The 15,743-nt window shown below is 34.4% G+C and overlaps 1 protein-coding gene across 2 annotated transcripts in view; it reads right to left on the reverse strand.

Annotated features, from left to right (window-relative positions):
- LRBA (LPS responsive beige-like anchor protein) overlaps nucleotides 1–15,743 on the reverse strand; it is a 777,508-nt gene that overhangs the window by 479,034 nt on the left and 282,731 nt on the right. For both annotated transcript variants that reach the window (XM_007469901.1, XM_007469902.1), the window contains one exon: nucleotides 7,735–7,843. In XM_007469901.1, the coding sequence (XP_007469963.1) occupies nucleotides 7,735–7,843 (109 nt within the window). The remainder of the gene's footprint in view (nucleotides 1–7,734; nucleotides 7,844–15,743) is intronic.

Consider the following 15,743-nt stretch of genomic DNA (forward strand, 5'->3'; position numbering starts at 1 on the left):
GCCCGCACACCACAACAAAGAGTAGCCACTGCCTGCCGCAACTAGAGAAAATTCACGTGCAGCAACAAAGACCCAAAGCAGCCAAAAATAAACAAATAAAATGTATTTTAAAAAAATGCAAAAGTACTTAAATGGCAAAAAAAATTCACTACTTTATTGAAGAATATTTTGTTTGCTTATATGAAAAAATATTTGAAATCCTTCAACTAAAAGAAAAATCTATAGATTGCTATATTAATAATTGATCAAGCGCTTTTATGCCCTTTTATTTCATAAAAAAGACTTTTTATTACTTCAACTAAGCTGACCTGCCACCTACTTTACCATTCCATTGAAGCTAATAAAAATTGAGTTCTACTCTATAATAGATAAAATTCAAAGCAACGTCAGACAAACGCGCATTAAGACATTCTTACTGAAATGGACTTTAACTTACACAGATTCCTAAAAAGAAAGCTATTAAATGATAATCCTGATCACATGTTTTACAGATATAACACATCGGTTTAAATAAACTAAACTTTGATAGACAACTTTTTAACAAAAGATTGTCATGAATTGGGTACACCCACGCATACAGTACACTTACAAGACAGGGTATAGTGTTTTGCACAACATAGTTTTTTAATAAACATTCTGTTTACAGCTGTAGGATTAAATAATAAAGTTAAGATGTGCATCCAATCAATGATGTCATGACATTCAAGGACCATCTACATAAATCAAAAGCAGATGTCAAGGATATCCCACTCCAGTGATAATCATGTAATGAACTAAAGAGACGTGCATTTCAGATCTACACTGTCATCAATCCCTTGATAATAAATGAAACAAGTCAGCTACTTTACAACCACAAATGGTATATTAAATACATGACATCTCTTTTTTGCAGGAGGAAGTAACTAGCAGTAGCAAAAGTTCAAATATATTATTTAAGAATGCACAACATGAATTCAAGGCTGAATATAGATAACCTTTAGAATATAAGCTGTCTAGGAAAAAAATATGTTTCATCTTGTAGAGTATCATTTAAGATTTAAGACCAATGTAGTTAGAAATATATTAAACATGAGCATGCCTCAATCAATTGGGGTTCTGTAGTATAAATAAAGGGAATTCTATTTCTATGAAAATATTAAAAATATGTCTGCTCTCTTAAAATTGACTCTCATGTGAAACAGTCAAATACATTTTCTCCACTAAAAATTCAAGTAACAATAAAATCGGTTCGTAAATATTTGTTTCTATTTAGATATTTTATAATCATGCTTTAGAATATTACTATAAATATTATAAATCTCATAGCAAGATTATAAAGATTAAAATGAAAAACTGTAGTAAAAAGTATAAAATTAAATTAGCTTAGAATACAGCTGTTGTACATGCCAGGATTAAATCCTATTCACACATTCTATGGAAATCTAATAAAATGTGAAACAAATACACAGATTAGTGATTAAGAGATAAACTGCCTAGATCTGGATTCCAGTTGTAATTCTGGGTTATTTCCTCTTTATGCCGTTTTCTCTTTTATAAAATGAGAGATAATAACAGTACTAGTTCAGAGGTTTATTGTAAGAATTAAATTAGTTAAAACTTATAAAGCACCCATGACAGTTTCTGAGCCAACATAAGGACTCATGAAATATAAGCTACAATTGTCACTATTATCCCTTATCTAAATTGCAAATGTATGTACCATTTGGGTCAGATCAATTTACTTTCTTATATGGCACACTGTTTTAGAAGTATTTTTCCTCTTTTCAATTCCACATGTTTTCTCCTTCCTCATTCTCTCAATTCATTCACATAAGAACACATATATCACCAGCACCATTATCACTAAAACTTAAAAGAATGAACTGCAATCTCAACCCAGAGTTACAAAGGAACTTCTCCATAACCAATTAGAAAGGACACTAAGGAATACGTTCCAGGTTAGGATATTAGGCTGAAATGGCAATTTTAAAAGTTTTTTCTTCCTTCAAATCCTAAACAAATTAGCAAAAACAAAAATATTGAACAACAACCAATAAAACCCTAACAAAAATAACCAAAATAAAAGAAACATAACATAAACTACCAAACATTAAAAAATTGGTTACCTTGGGGGAATTAAACATACTGGTATTAGAACTAAGGTTGCAGTAAGCTCAGTTCCTAACCATGTCCCCGAAGCAATGTTGGTAAACTAACAACTTTCCGATAATTTTTCTTAATGCCTTCATATATGGAGAGACACAAACCGAGTAACTATTGTTCTCTCTTGTTTCCTCTTATTGAAGAAGCTAGAAAAATCTACAGTGCAAAAATTGGTGAAACAAGGAAGTGAAAAATAGGGCTGACTTCCCAGGGCAGTAGCCTCCAGAGTACTCTCTGAAACGACGGATAATGATTCACAGCCTAAGCACATTTTTCCCTGATGAGAATTGTCCATAGTTTCTAATAAGATGGAATGAACTTGGTAGAAAATACTTAACGAAATCTTGTAAAAGAAAGCAAGACTTAGGTGTTCTACGAAGGCCTCCTCACCTGCGTCGAAGATCTCTCTCCCTCTTTTCATGATAGGCAAACAAAACTGGGCAAAAATCAAATTTCAAACATCAAAGTGTAGCTCAGTGACAGAAAAAATTAGCTTTAGCTTTAGAGGCAGTGAGCAGGGAAGGAGTCACCAAGATATTCTGTCTGTCTAAGCCAAACAGTAGTTGTGCAAACATAAATTGCCAATCAATGAATAAATAAAAAACAAATAAAATATTTAAATAAAACTGGAAGATTCTATACAAAAGACAAAGAATAGATAACAAAAAATGAAAGGAAATTCCTCATGATTATTTTCTTCTAAAAAACAACATAAAAATATAACTCAAAAAAAAACAAAAAAAATAAAAGTCAAGATAAGAGAAAAAGGTAGAGAGGCTGAAGATCTAAATAAACAAAATGAAGAACAAAACAATCATTATAGGCAAACCACAGACAGAGAAAATAAAACATTAAAAACTTTACTCATGACTGGAGATCAAAGAAAGTAAAGCAATTAAGAAATAACTAATAGATATGAAAGACATATCTAAAATAAATTTATGCGTCACTAAGAAAAAAAAAATGCAAAAGATAGTTCACATTTTAATTTATAGAAATTACTAAGAACTGAAGGAAAAATCTGAATTTGCAGATTATAACAAAAACACTATGTTCCAGGAACTTTTGATAAATAATGCTCAATACTAAGTCATATTCCTGTTAAGAAATCAACTCCATGGACAAATAAATCTCAGACAGAAAACAAACAAATCATCAACTAAGGGAAAATATCAGGCTGGCCTCAAACTTCTCTGAAAGCAACGTTCAAAGCCAAAATACAATGAAGCAATGTCTATAAAGTTCTAAAGGAATGCAAGGGTTAGCCAAGAATATTCAATCCATCAGGATGTCATTCAGATATAATGACAGCTGGCAAATATTCTTAAACATGAAAGAATTTTAAATTTACAGCACACATGAACCCTTTGTTGGGGGGAGGGGAAGAGATGAAACCTAGCCAATTAAGAATTGAGTCAATATTCACACAGTGGAATACTATAGGAATAAGAGGGAACAATCTAATAGTGTAACATAAAACTCAATGCTGAGTGAAAAAATGATGGCACAAAAGAATATATATTGTATTATTACATTTATATAAAATACAAATTCATTTATGGTGTTGGAAGACAGGATAGTAGTGGTCCTTAAAAGGTTACAAACTAGAAGGGGGCTCTAAATTGCTGGTAATATTTCATTTCTTAATCTGAGGACTGATTACCCAGGTGTGGTCAGTTTGTGAAAATTCATTGAACTGCCCACTACTGATATGTGCACATTTCTATATGTATATTTTTTTCAGTCAAATTTAAACAGAGTATAATAAATGGTAAAATAAATGTTTCTCCTACTTTTCTTTCTGGGAAAAAAAAAAAAAAAGAATTCAGTCCAAAGAAAGGACCTGGGGGAAATTAAGAAATTATTATGACTGATAAAAGAGGGGGTGGGGTAATTAATTCACTTAAATATATTACAAACACTCAAGTACCGTCAGAATTGTGGTTAAAATAAATGAGTGTTATATATTTAGACACTATGACAAATAAAATATAACTTTAAAAATTAGAAGTTGAAGAGACAAAAATGAAAAAGAATTATGAGAGGACTAATATCTTCAACTTTCATAGCAGGTTGTGGATTAAAGTATGCAATTTAAAAAACAAAGATATGAATAAAGCTCTTATTAAAAAAAAATCAAGCCATCAACCTCTTCATTTTTTGATAATTTATTAACATCCTGTTCATTGAGAAAATGACGGTTCTTTTGTTAAAGAAACATTTTCTTGTTTTTCCATTGTTTTTATTTTCTTAAATTTACATACAACACTGCAATAAGCAGGTTTACATATCTATGTTTATATACTATTACTTTTTCTTAAAGATATATTCAAAGAATAGGGTTATTGAGTAAATGGGTGTGTGTGCACATGCCTATATAATTATTATTAAAATACATATGAACATATTGCCTTCTCATAACACAAAAATGTACATTTCCACTAAAAATATAAGAGAATACCACTGCCCATCTCATCTCCCCTATCTCCTTCAACAGTACTAGCTATCACTCTTTCTTTCTCTCAACCTGAGAACAGAGAAGTTATATCATAATTTCTCTAATTTACATTTCCCTAAATATTTGTATAAATATTCAATCATCTGAGTACCATTCTAAATGCTACTGGTAACTTATATTCTTCTGTGAAATCCCTATTCCTGTCCTCTGAATATTTGCCTGTTGGGTCAATTTTTCACGTATTTCATGAGAATTATTAATATAGTAAACATATTAATCAGTCTTTCCATGTTCCATTATGTCTTTCCATGTTGTTGATGGTATGTTTCCTCAGCTTAATATTATATGTAGTAACAGACGCTTACTTTTTATACTTTCTAAGTGGCCTGTCTTGGTTTAAAAATTCTCCCATATGCCTCAGTGCCACTTTTACAGTTTTCCAAATCTGCTTCTAAAATACTTACTATGTCATCTTTCATCCTATATCCTTACTCTATCTGGAAGATTTTTTATATATATTGTCTTTATAGTATTGTTTTAATTAGTATTGTTTATCTGGGAAATCAAGTACATCCTCAATATTTTTATTTCATAAATCTTAGGGCTACACTAATGCATTTCTTTTCCCACATTAACTGGATATTTGCAGATCCAAATATATTTTGTGAAAGATTTTGATATTTAGATATTTTTAAAGGTATATTTAAATTTCAAATACTCCACTGTTATTCTAATGGAATGATATGCTAATGTTACTGTATTGAATTTACATATTAATTTGAGAAAAACTGACATCTTTTGGGGCAGTAATATTTTCTCTTTTTGACTGTAAAGAACATTATGAAGACATCTGGAAAAATATGAACAAGGTCTATATTTAAATAATAGCATTGCACCAATGAAAATTTTCTGATTTGATAACTGTACAAGATTAAAACAGAGAATGGGCATAGGAAATTTTCACTTAAGTAATTAGGGGTAAAAGGGTATCATGGCTTTAACTTACTCTCAAATTCAGAAAAACAGGAGAGAAGCAAATGTGTTAAACTTTTAACAACTACAGAATCTAGGAGAGTGTTGAAGAGTAGTTCTTGTACTACTCATAACTCTCCTATAATTATTTGAAATTATTTCAAAATAAAAGAAGGATTCTATGTCTCTGTTGCTGTCTCTCGCTCTTACACACACAGAGCAAGTTACACTACCCAGCATGGAATGATTCTCCAGCAGTTTATATTTTGTATTGTATTAATGAGATTTTATACTTTTGTTACAAATAGTGTCTGTACATTTCTTAGAGAATTCAACCCAAAATAGTACTTTTGTCCTAACTATATACATTTCTGATTTCCATTCTTAGCTGGCTACTGCTTGCTACTCAAAAGACAATCTATTAATTTGTCTGCATATTTATCTTATATCCAATAATGTTACTAAAGTCTCTATTAATTCTGGTAGAAAAATGTTCAAGAATCTCTAACGATTTTCCTAGACCATAGCATGAGCAATCTGAAAGTAATATTACGTCTTCTTTATCTACTAATTATATTAACAATATCTTGCACTTGCAAAAACATTAAAAAATTTTGTTAATGTTAATAGAAGATATCAATCACTCTTTTTTCCTGATTTTAATAGAAACGGCTTTAAACATTTTAATAATATTTAGTAAATATTCATTATCATATTTAGATTGTTTTCTGATATACATGTTTCTTTCTCAGTTTCATTAGGGCTGGATACTAAAATTTGTACTATGCTTTTTTCTACATTTATTGATATATTCACATGATTTTCCTATTTTTAATTTGGTGATATAATTTATTTTGTAGGTAGATATCTTAATATCAAATCATCTTTAGCATCCATAAATAAATTATAAGCAGTCCACACTATACAGCTAACCCTTGAAAAACATGGAGGTTAATACACATATAATTTATAGTCGGCCTTCCATGTCCAAGGTTCCTCCACATCTGTAATTTCGACCAACCACAGACTCTGTTGTACTCTAGTATTTACTATCAAAAAGTACTGGCTGATGGGCTTCCCTGGTGGTGCAGTGGTTGACAGTCCGCCTGCCGATGCAGGGGACACGGGTTCGTGCCCCAGTCCGGGAAGATCCCACATGCCGCGGAGCGGCTGGGCCCGTGAGCCATGGCCGCTGAGCCTATGCGTCTGAACCCTGTGCTCCGCAATGGGAGAGGCCACAACAGCGAGAGGCCCGCGTACCGCAAAAAAAAAAAAAAAAAAATACTGGCTAAGTGGACCCCCCCAGTTCAAACCTCTGTTGTTCAAGAGTCAACTGTATAGTTCTTTCATTACATTGTTGAATTCTGTTGGTTAAAGTTTTAGTTAGAATTTTGTGCCTATATTGTTAACTGAAATTTGTCTTCTACAGTTTTATTTTTCCAGTATCTTTTTTCATATATGAAGGGTGTATAAAATGAACTGGGAGAGGTTTTCATCATTTTTAATGTACCAGAGAAATATCAGCAACATGTGAATTATCCACTCTTAATATATTAGAAAGAACCCAGATGGTGCTTTTTAATTTTTTTTCCAAAATTTTAACAAATGTTCCTGCCAAATGCTTCTAGTTCACCTTAAGTGTGAATTTTTGTAATTTATACAGCTATAACACCATTAATTTCCTCTATGAATTCACGTTTGTTACACATGTTCAGAAGCAACTGCTGAGACAAGCACTGGCCCAGGATGGGTCTTTCACTTGGTCCCGCCTGTGAGGATCCAAGAAGAAAGCTGTATTCTCCCTCAGTTCCTCAGCTACCACCTCAAGGTTAAAGAAACTTCATGCCGCTTGTTCAGCTTCTGTCTAGAAACCTAAAGGATCTCATCTACCATAGGGGTTTTCATTTCCAGTTAACTAGCTCTGTCATGCCTACAGAGGGCAAAAATCCTTCACTATTTACTTTATTGGAAAACTATCAAAGCCAAGGCTACAGAGTCTTGCACTATCTGCCTAGAATCCCCATGATTCTCTCACAAATTTATTTTTAATTTTTTGATAATACATGTTTGCTAAGACCATGCTGCCATTTTACCTACACAGCTTCCCATGACTAACATTTTAAAATGGTACCTTCCTCACACCACTCCTAGGTTTAACCTACCTCAAATTCCGCATGTCTGTGAACATCCTCTGCTTGCTGCCTGCTCAGGATAAATTCAGCTTCATTTGCTACTCTTACTAGGTGATCCTTCATGGTTTGGCTAAGCAACCTATAAAGAGATAAACATCGTCAAATAAATATATGTATATGCACGACATATATGATTATTCATTGCTCAAAGGTGGTGTATTTTATTACTTGGGAGACCAAAGAACATTTACTCTCCTTTTCTGACATCATACCAAATGAAGGACCGTTATTTTACACTAAATAATTGAAGAACACAACAGCAAAAAGTCATCCTTCTGGCAACAGCAGATTCGCTTTTATCAAACTAACTATGCAAGAAAAGCAACTGAAAATGCTATATTAAATTTATCTTTTAATCTTCTTTAAGGTATTGGAGAGTTTCCAAGGTAGCCAAGATTTAAACAGCCAGGATCCTAGAGAAGATGTTCAGCATGACCTTTCCAATTGACACATTTGCTATTCACAGGCGGGAACAGAGAAGCTAAACAGAGCTGTTATAAGTCTTATAGAGCTGGGAGACAAAAATTGAATTTTATAACCTGTCAAGGTAGAGGAATCTTAGTAGTTTACCAAGGCTTACAAAAGGAGTACAAGTATACCCCAGAAAACAGACAACAGTTCTCAAAAACATGAAAAAAGACCCTCAAACAACATTATGGAATTTGCACGCAGATTAACTGGCAGCCAAATAACTAAACAAAATTTTCAGAATCTCATATGGTGAGAAGAAAAAAAAAAAACACAAAAAGAACAGTGCTGTAGACTCATTGTAAAACCCTGGGCTTTAAGAAGACCTAGAAGGGCTGTGAGATAGGAGTAGGCAAACTGTAAATAAGGGAACTCTCACAAAGATTTTAAAAATTCCACCTTTGAATGAGCTCAGTCTTAAATTAACATAATTGGCACCTAATTTAACTGTCAATCAAAAATCAAAAGGAAATCCTCTCTACAGGAAGATATCATCTAGAGACTGTTAAATACAATTTCCTGCATTATTAAATACAATGTCCAACATTTAATCACAAATGAATGTGACATATACATGCTACTATATAATAAAATGAATAACTAATAAGTACCTACTGTATAGCACAGGTAATTCTACTCAATACTCTGTAATGACCTATATGGGAAAAGAATCTAAAAATGAGTGGCTATATGTATATGTATAACTGATTCACTTTGCTGTACGGCAGGAACTAACACAACATTGTAAATCAACTATGCTCCAATAAAATATTTTTTAAAAAATCACCAGTGAACAGGTAAAATAAGAGACAACACCAAGTGAATGAAAACCAAACAGAAGCCAACTCACAGAAAATCAAGATAGCAAAATTTCGATAGCCTCATCCATCAAAGGGCAGACAGCAGAGGAAAGAAGAACTACAATCCTGCAGCCTGCGGAATGAAAACTGCAATCACAGAAAGATGCACAAAATGAAAAGGCAGAGGACCATGTCCAGATGAAGGAACAACATAAAACCCCAGAAAAACAACTAAATGAAGTGGAAATAGGCAACCTTCCAGAAAAAGAATTCAGAATGACAGTGAAGATGATCCAGGACCACAGAAAAAGAATGGAGGCAAAGATCAAGAAGATGCAAGAAATGTTTAACAAAGACATAGAAGAATTAAAGAACAAACAAACAGAGATGAACAATACAATAAACTAAATGAAAAATATACTAGAAGGAATCAATAGCAGAATCACTGAGGCAGAAGAATGGATAAGTGACCTGGAAGACAGGATGCTGGAAATCACTGCTGTGGAACAGAATAAAGAAAAAAGAATGAAAAGAAATGAAGACAGCCTAAGAGACCTCTGGGACAACAGTAAATGCACCAACATTCACATTTTAGCATCCCAGAATGAGAAGAGAGAGAGAAAGGACCCGAGAAAATATATGAAAAGATTATAGTCAAAAACTTCCTTAACATGGGAAAGGAAATAGCCACCCAAGTACAGGAAGTGCAGAGAGTCCAAGGCAGGATAAACCCAAGGAGAAACATGCCTAGACACATAGTAATCAAATGGGCAAAAATTAAAGACAAAGAAAAATTATTGAAACCAACAAGGGAAAAACAACAAATAACATACAAGGGAACTCCCATAAGGTTAACAGCTGATTTCTCAGCAGAAACTCTGCAAGACAGAAGGGAGTGGCACGATATATTTAAAGTGATGAAAGGGAAGAACCTACAACCAAGAATACTCTACCCAGCAAGGATCTCATTCAGATTTGATGGAGAAATCAAAAGCTTTACAGACAAGCAAAAGCTAAGAGAATTCAGCACCACCAAACCAGCTCTACAACAAATGTTAAAGGAACTTCTCTAAGTGGGAAACACAAGAGAAAAAAAGGACCTACAAAAACAAACCCAAAACAATTAAGAAAATGGTAACAGGAACATACATATAATTCCTTAAATGTGAATGGATTAAATGCTCCAACCAAAAGGCACAGGCTCGCTCAATGGATATAAAACCAAGACCCACCTGTATGCTGTCTACAAGAGACACAGTTCAGACCTAGAGACAGATACAGACTGAAAGTGAGGGGACAGAAAAAGATATGCCATGCTAGTGGAAATCAAAAGAAAGCTGGAGTAGCAATACTCGTATCAGATAATATAGACTTTAAGATAACGAATGTTACAAGAGACAAGGAAGGACACTACATAATGATCAAGGGATCAATCCAAGAAGAAGATATAACAATTATAAATATATATGCACTGAACAGAGAAGCACCTCAATACATAAGGCAACTGCTAACAGCTATAAAAGAGGAAATGAACAGTAATATAATAATAGTGTGGGACTGTAACACCTCACTTACACCAATGGACAGATCATGCAAACAGAAAATAAGGAAACACAAGCTTTAAATGACACAATAGACCAGATAGTTTTAATTAATATTTATAGGACATTCCACTGGAAAACAGCAGATTATATTTTCTTCTCAAGTGCACACAGAACATTCTGCAGAATAGATCACATCTTGGGTCACAAATCAAGCTTTGGTAAATTTAAGAAAATTAAAATCGTATCAAGCATCTTTTCTGACCACAATGCTAGGAGATTAGAAATAAATTACAGAGAAAAAACTGTAAAAAACAAACACATGGAGGCTAAACAATACGCTACTAAATAACCAAGAGATCACTGAAGAAATCAAACAGGAAATCAAAAAATACCTAGAACCGAATGACAATGAGAATACAATGACCCAAAACCTATGGGATGCAGCAAAAGCAGTTCTAAGAGGGAAATTTATAGCAATACAATCTTACCTCAAGAAACAACACAAATCTCAGATAAACAATCTAAACTTACACCTAAAGGAACTAGAGAAAGAAGAACAAACAAAACCCAAAGTTAGTAGAAGGAAAGAAATCAGAAAGATCAGAGCAGAAATATATGAAATAGAAACAAACAAAACACAACAACAGCAAAGATCAATAAAACTAAAAGCTGGTTCTTTGAGAAGATAAACAAAATTGATAAACCTTTAGCCAGATTCATCAAGAAAAAGAGTGGAGAGGGGCTTCCCTAGTGACGCACTGGTTGAGAATTCGCCTGCTGATGCAGGGGACACGGGTTCGTGCCCAGGTCTGGGAGGATCCCACATGCCGTGGAGCAGCTGGGCCCGTGAGCCATGGCCGCTGGGCCTGTGCGTCTGGAGCCCGTGCTCCGCAACGGGAGCGGCCACAACAGTGAGAGGTCCGCGTACCGCAAAAAAAAAAAAAAAAAAAAAAAGTGGAGGACTCAAATCAATAAAATTAGAAATGAAAAAAAAAGAAGTTACAACAGACACCGTAGAAATACAAAGCATCATAAGAGACTATTACAAGCAACTATATACCAATAAAATGGACAACCTGGAAGAAATGGACAAATTCTTAGAAAGGTATAACCTTCCAACACTGAACCAGGAAGAAACAGAAAATATGAACAGACCAATCACAAGTAATGAAATCGAAACTGTGATTAAAAATCTTCCAACAAATATAGTAAAGTTTCATAGTGAAACCAAGCAGGACCCTTCGGCGCTCCTGGGTACAGAAGCCTTCCTGTGTCCCCCATTCCTTGTTTGTAGGGAACACAGTCCAGCCTCCATGGCCTTCCCTAAGGTCCAAAGGGGAGATTCAAGCAGTTGCTAATCAGGGAAGGGAGAGGATGCAGATACGAGGGAGGAGCTGCCGAAAAACAATAGTGCAGCTTTGGGGCAGGGTCCTGATTCTGCCTCAAGTGATATACAGAGCAATATCTTTTGTGCTCTTCATAGAACTAAAGCCCCCAACAAATGGAAGATGTCGGCATTCTTCATTCCAGAGAAGAGCACCAGTGGCCAGATTAAAGGAACCAGAGAAGCTCATCAAGAAATTACCAGAGACCAGATTAAAGGGGCCTGCGCACACCCTGATCTTATCAGTGACCCTGCCCAGGTTGGGACACACAGTTTTTGAGGGCAGGAGCCCACTGTGTCCCCCTTTGCCTGGCAAAGCAATAAAGCTATTCTTTTCTACTTCACCCAAAACTCTGTCACTGAGATTTGATTCGGTTCCAGTGCACAGAGGCCAAGTTTTTGGCATCATAATGAATCCCAATCCTAATCTTAGCAGGTCTTTCTGTGTAATTTGGCAACTTGATTCTAAAAGCTATAAGAAAATGTAAAGAACAAAGAATATCTGAGACACTCTTGAAGAAGGGAAAAGAGGAGGAATAATCATCATAATCCTAATAGAGGACTTACACTATCAAATATTAGGATTTATTATAATGATACAGTAATTAAAACAATGTGGTATTGGGGCAAAGACAGATGAACAGATCAATGAAACAGAAAAGAATGTGAGAAACAAATATATATTTAATATATAATTATATAAATGTTATATATAAATATTTAATATGGAAATATATTTTTATATAAATATTTAATATACAAATATATATATTATATTTTTCACCAGATTCCATATTTACTGCAGTAAGTGGAAGATGGAGTATTTCAAGAACTGGTCCTGCATCAATCAACTGACATTCAAATGGACAAAATTAATCTTGACTACTATCTCAAACCATACAAACAGATCAATTCTAATTGGATCATAGACAAGACCTAAACACTTCTAGAAGAAGATTACATAAGAGAGTATCTTCATGACTTAGGTTAAAATAAAGATTTCTTTAACAAAATATAAAGTACACATACCATAAAGAAGAAAATTGATAAAATTAACGATTTATGCTTACGAAAGCCAACATTAAGAGAATTAAAAACCAAACTTTAGTAAGGGAGATTTGGAATACTTATAGTCAACAAGGAAATTATATCTGAAATACATAAGAAAATCTTAGAAATAAAGAAAAGGTAATAATCACAATAAATAAAAACAACCAAATACACAAATAAGCACCTCACAAAAGATTTCCAAATGGCAAATAAGTTCATGAAAAGGTGTTGAGGTGTTCAGGATTACTAATCATCAGGGAGATACAAATTAAAACCATAAAAAATATACTACACCCCACCAGAATCACTATATTAAAAAAAAAAAAGACTCTAGTATCAAAATTTGGCAAGGATATGAAACTACTAGGACTCTCACAATCACAAAATATACTTAACAGAATGTTGACAGCAACTTTATTTATAACAGCAAAACACTAGCAACTACCCAAATGCCCATTAAGAATAAAAGGAATTTTCTAAGTGGTGGAATATTCATATAATAAAACACTAAAAAGAAACAACTACTGTTATGCACAAGAAAGTTAATTTCACTAACAGTGTTAAGCAAAGGCACACCAAAGAATATATACCATATGAATCATCTTGTATAAAAAAAAATTTGGGGGGGCCTCCCTGGTGGCAGGCGCAGTGGTTGGGAATCCGCCTGCAAATGCAGGGGACGCGGGTTTGAGCCCTGGTCCAGGAGGGTCCCACATGCCGCGGAGCAGCTAAGCCCATGTACCACAACTACAGAGCCTGCATGCCACAACTACTGAAGGCCGCACACCTAGAGCCCATGCTCCGCAACAAGAGAAGCCACTGCAATGAGAAGCTGGCACACCCCAACGAAGAGTAGCCCCCGCTTGCCTGCATGCAGCAACGAAGACCCAACGCAGCCAAAAATAAATGCTAAAACAATTAATATTTTAAAAAATCTTCTCTATAAAAAAATGTTTTTTTAACTAATTTATGGTAATAGAAGTCAACAGTTTAACAGGTGATTAACTTTGGTGATACTACAGACCTCTCCATATAATGATTCATAGTGAACGCTAGTAATGATCATACACTTTTAAACATTGCAAAAAAATACCCTGAATATATAAACGATTGACCCATTCTTGGTAAATGCTTCCATAATACCATTCACCTACTATAAATACCAACAGAATGATTCATTTTATCGAAATGGGAGTCTTCTGGAATATGTTATGTAAAAGTCTTCTAAACTCCCTTCTTTAAAGGAACTGGAGAGATAGAATGGGCAGGGCTACGATTATGTTCTTTATGTCAATAGCAAGAGTAGCTAAACTGCAATTAGATAAGGCCCACCTATAAAATTTAGACCCAACAGTCATAAACAATGGCATGTCTACAGACATTCCATGGGGTTCTTGCATCTCTCTGTAGCAACTTTTTAAAAATAAATAAATTTATTTCTTTATTCATCTATGGCTGCACTGGGTCTTCGGTGCTGCACACAGGCTTTCTCTAGTTGCAGCGAGCTGGGGCTACTCTTCGTTGCGGTGTGCAGGCTTCTCATTGCAGTGGTTTCTCTTGCTGTGGAGCACGGGTCTAGGTGTGCAGGCTTCAGTAGTTGTAGTGCGTGGACTCAGCAGTTGTGGCTCGCAAGCTCTAGAGCACAGGCTCAGTAGTTGTGGTGCACGGCCTTAGTTGCTCCGCGGCATGTGGGATCTTCCCGGACCAGGGCTCAAACCCATGTCCCCTGCATTGGCAGGTGGATTCTTAACCACTGCACCACCAGGGAAGTCCCTGTAGCAACATTTTTCTCAAAAATATAAATTAACACAGATGTAGAAGACAAACCAAGGGGAGGGGGGAGGGATTAATGGGGAGATTGGGATTGACATATACACACTACTATATATAAAATAGATACCTAATAAGAGCCTACTGTGTAGCAGAGTATTGAGCAGTATCTCTACTCAATACCCTGTAATGACCTATATGGGAAAAGAATCTAAAAAAGAGTGGATATATGTATATGTATAACTGATTCACTTTGCTGTACACTTGAAAGTAACACAACATTGTAAATCAACTACTGTATACTCCAATAAACATTAATTTTAAAAATATGTATAAATTAAGTATGCATAGACTTTGATACAAAGCAATGGTTACACTCCTAGTAACTTGCCATATGAATATGTTCTCACAAGTGCAGAAAGATGTGTGTTTGTACAAGGAAGTTCCCTATAACACTTTATAAGAGTGAAAAAGTGAAAGAACCAAAATATACAATCATATAATGAGATAGATTCTTCTGAATTAACAACAGAAGTTTTTCCACAATATATTATTAAGTGGAAAAAATTTTTGAAGAATATTATGTACAATATGAGTTTGGGAAAAATATGAAAGGGAATATACCAAATTTCCAGTCATTGAGAATAAGGTCAGAATTACTAGAATTATGGCATGTGAGCCAATCTGGCCTGCCAACCATTTTTGTTAATAATGTTTTATTGGAACAAAGCCATTCCATGCCATGCCATGCCCATCTGTTTAATAACTATTATCTATGGCTGTTATCACATTATAATACTAAAATTGAGTAGTAGTGACAGAGACCATATGGCCTGCAAAGTCTAAAGTACTTACTATCTGGCCCTTTACAAAAAAAAGTGTTCCACCCCCTTCTCTAGAAAGTTAGGCTATATGTCCTCCTCCTCATATTTCCCTATTGTTCTAAGTTTTACAACAAGCAAT

The sequence above is a fragment of the Lipotes vexillifer genome, unplaced genomic scaffold (assembly GCF_000442215.2).
Source record: "Lipotes vexillifer unplaced genomic scaffold, Lipotes_vexillifer_v1.1 scaffold755, whole genome shotgun sequence".
NCBI lineage: Eukaryota > Metazoa > Chordata > Mammalia > Artiodactyla > Lipotidae > Lipotes > Lipotes vexillifer.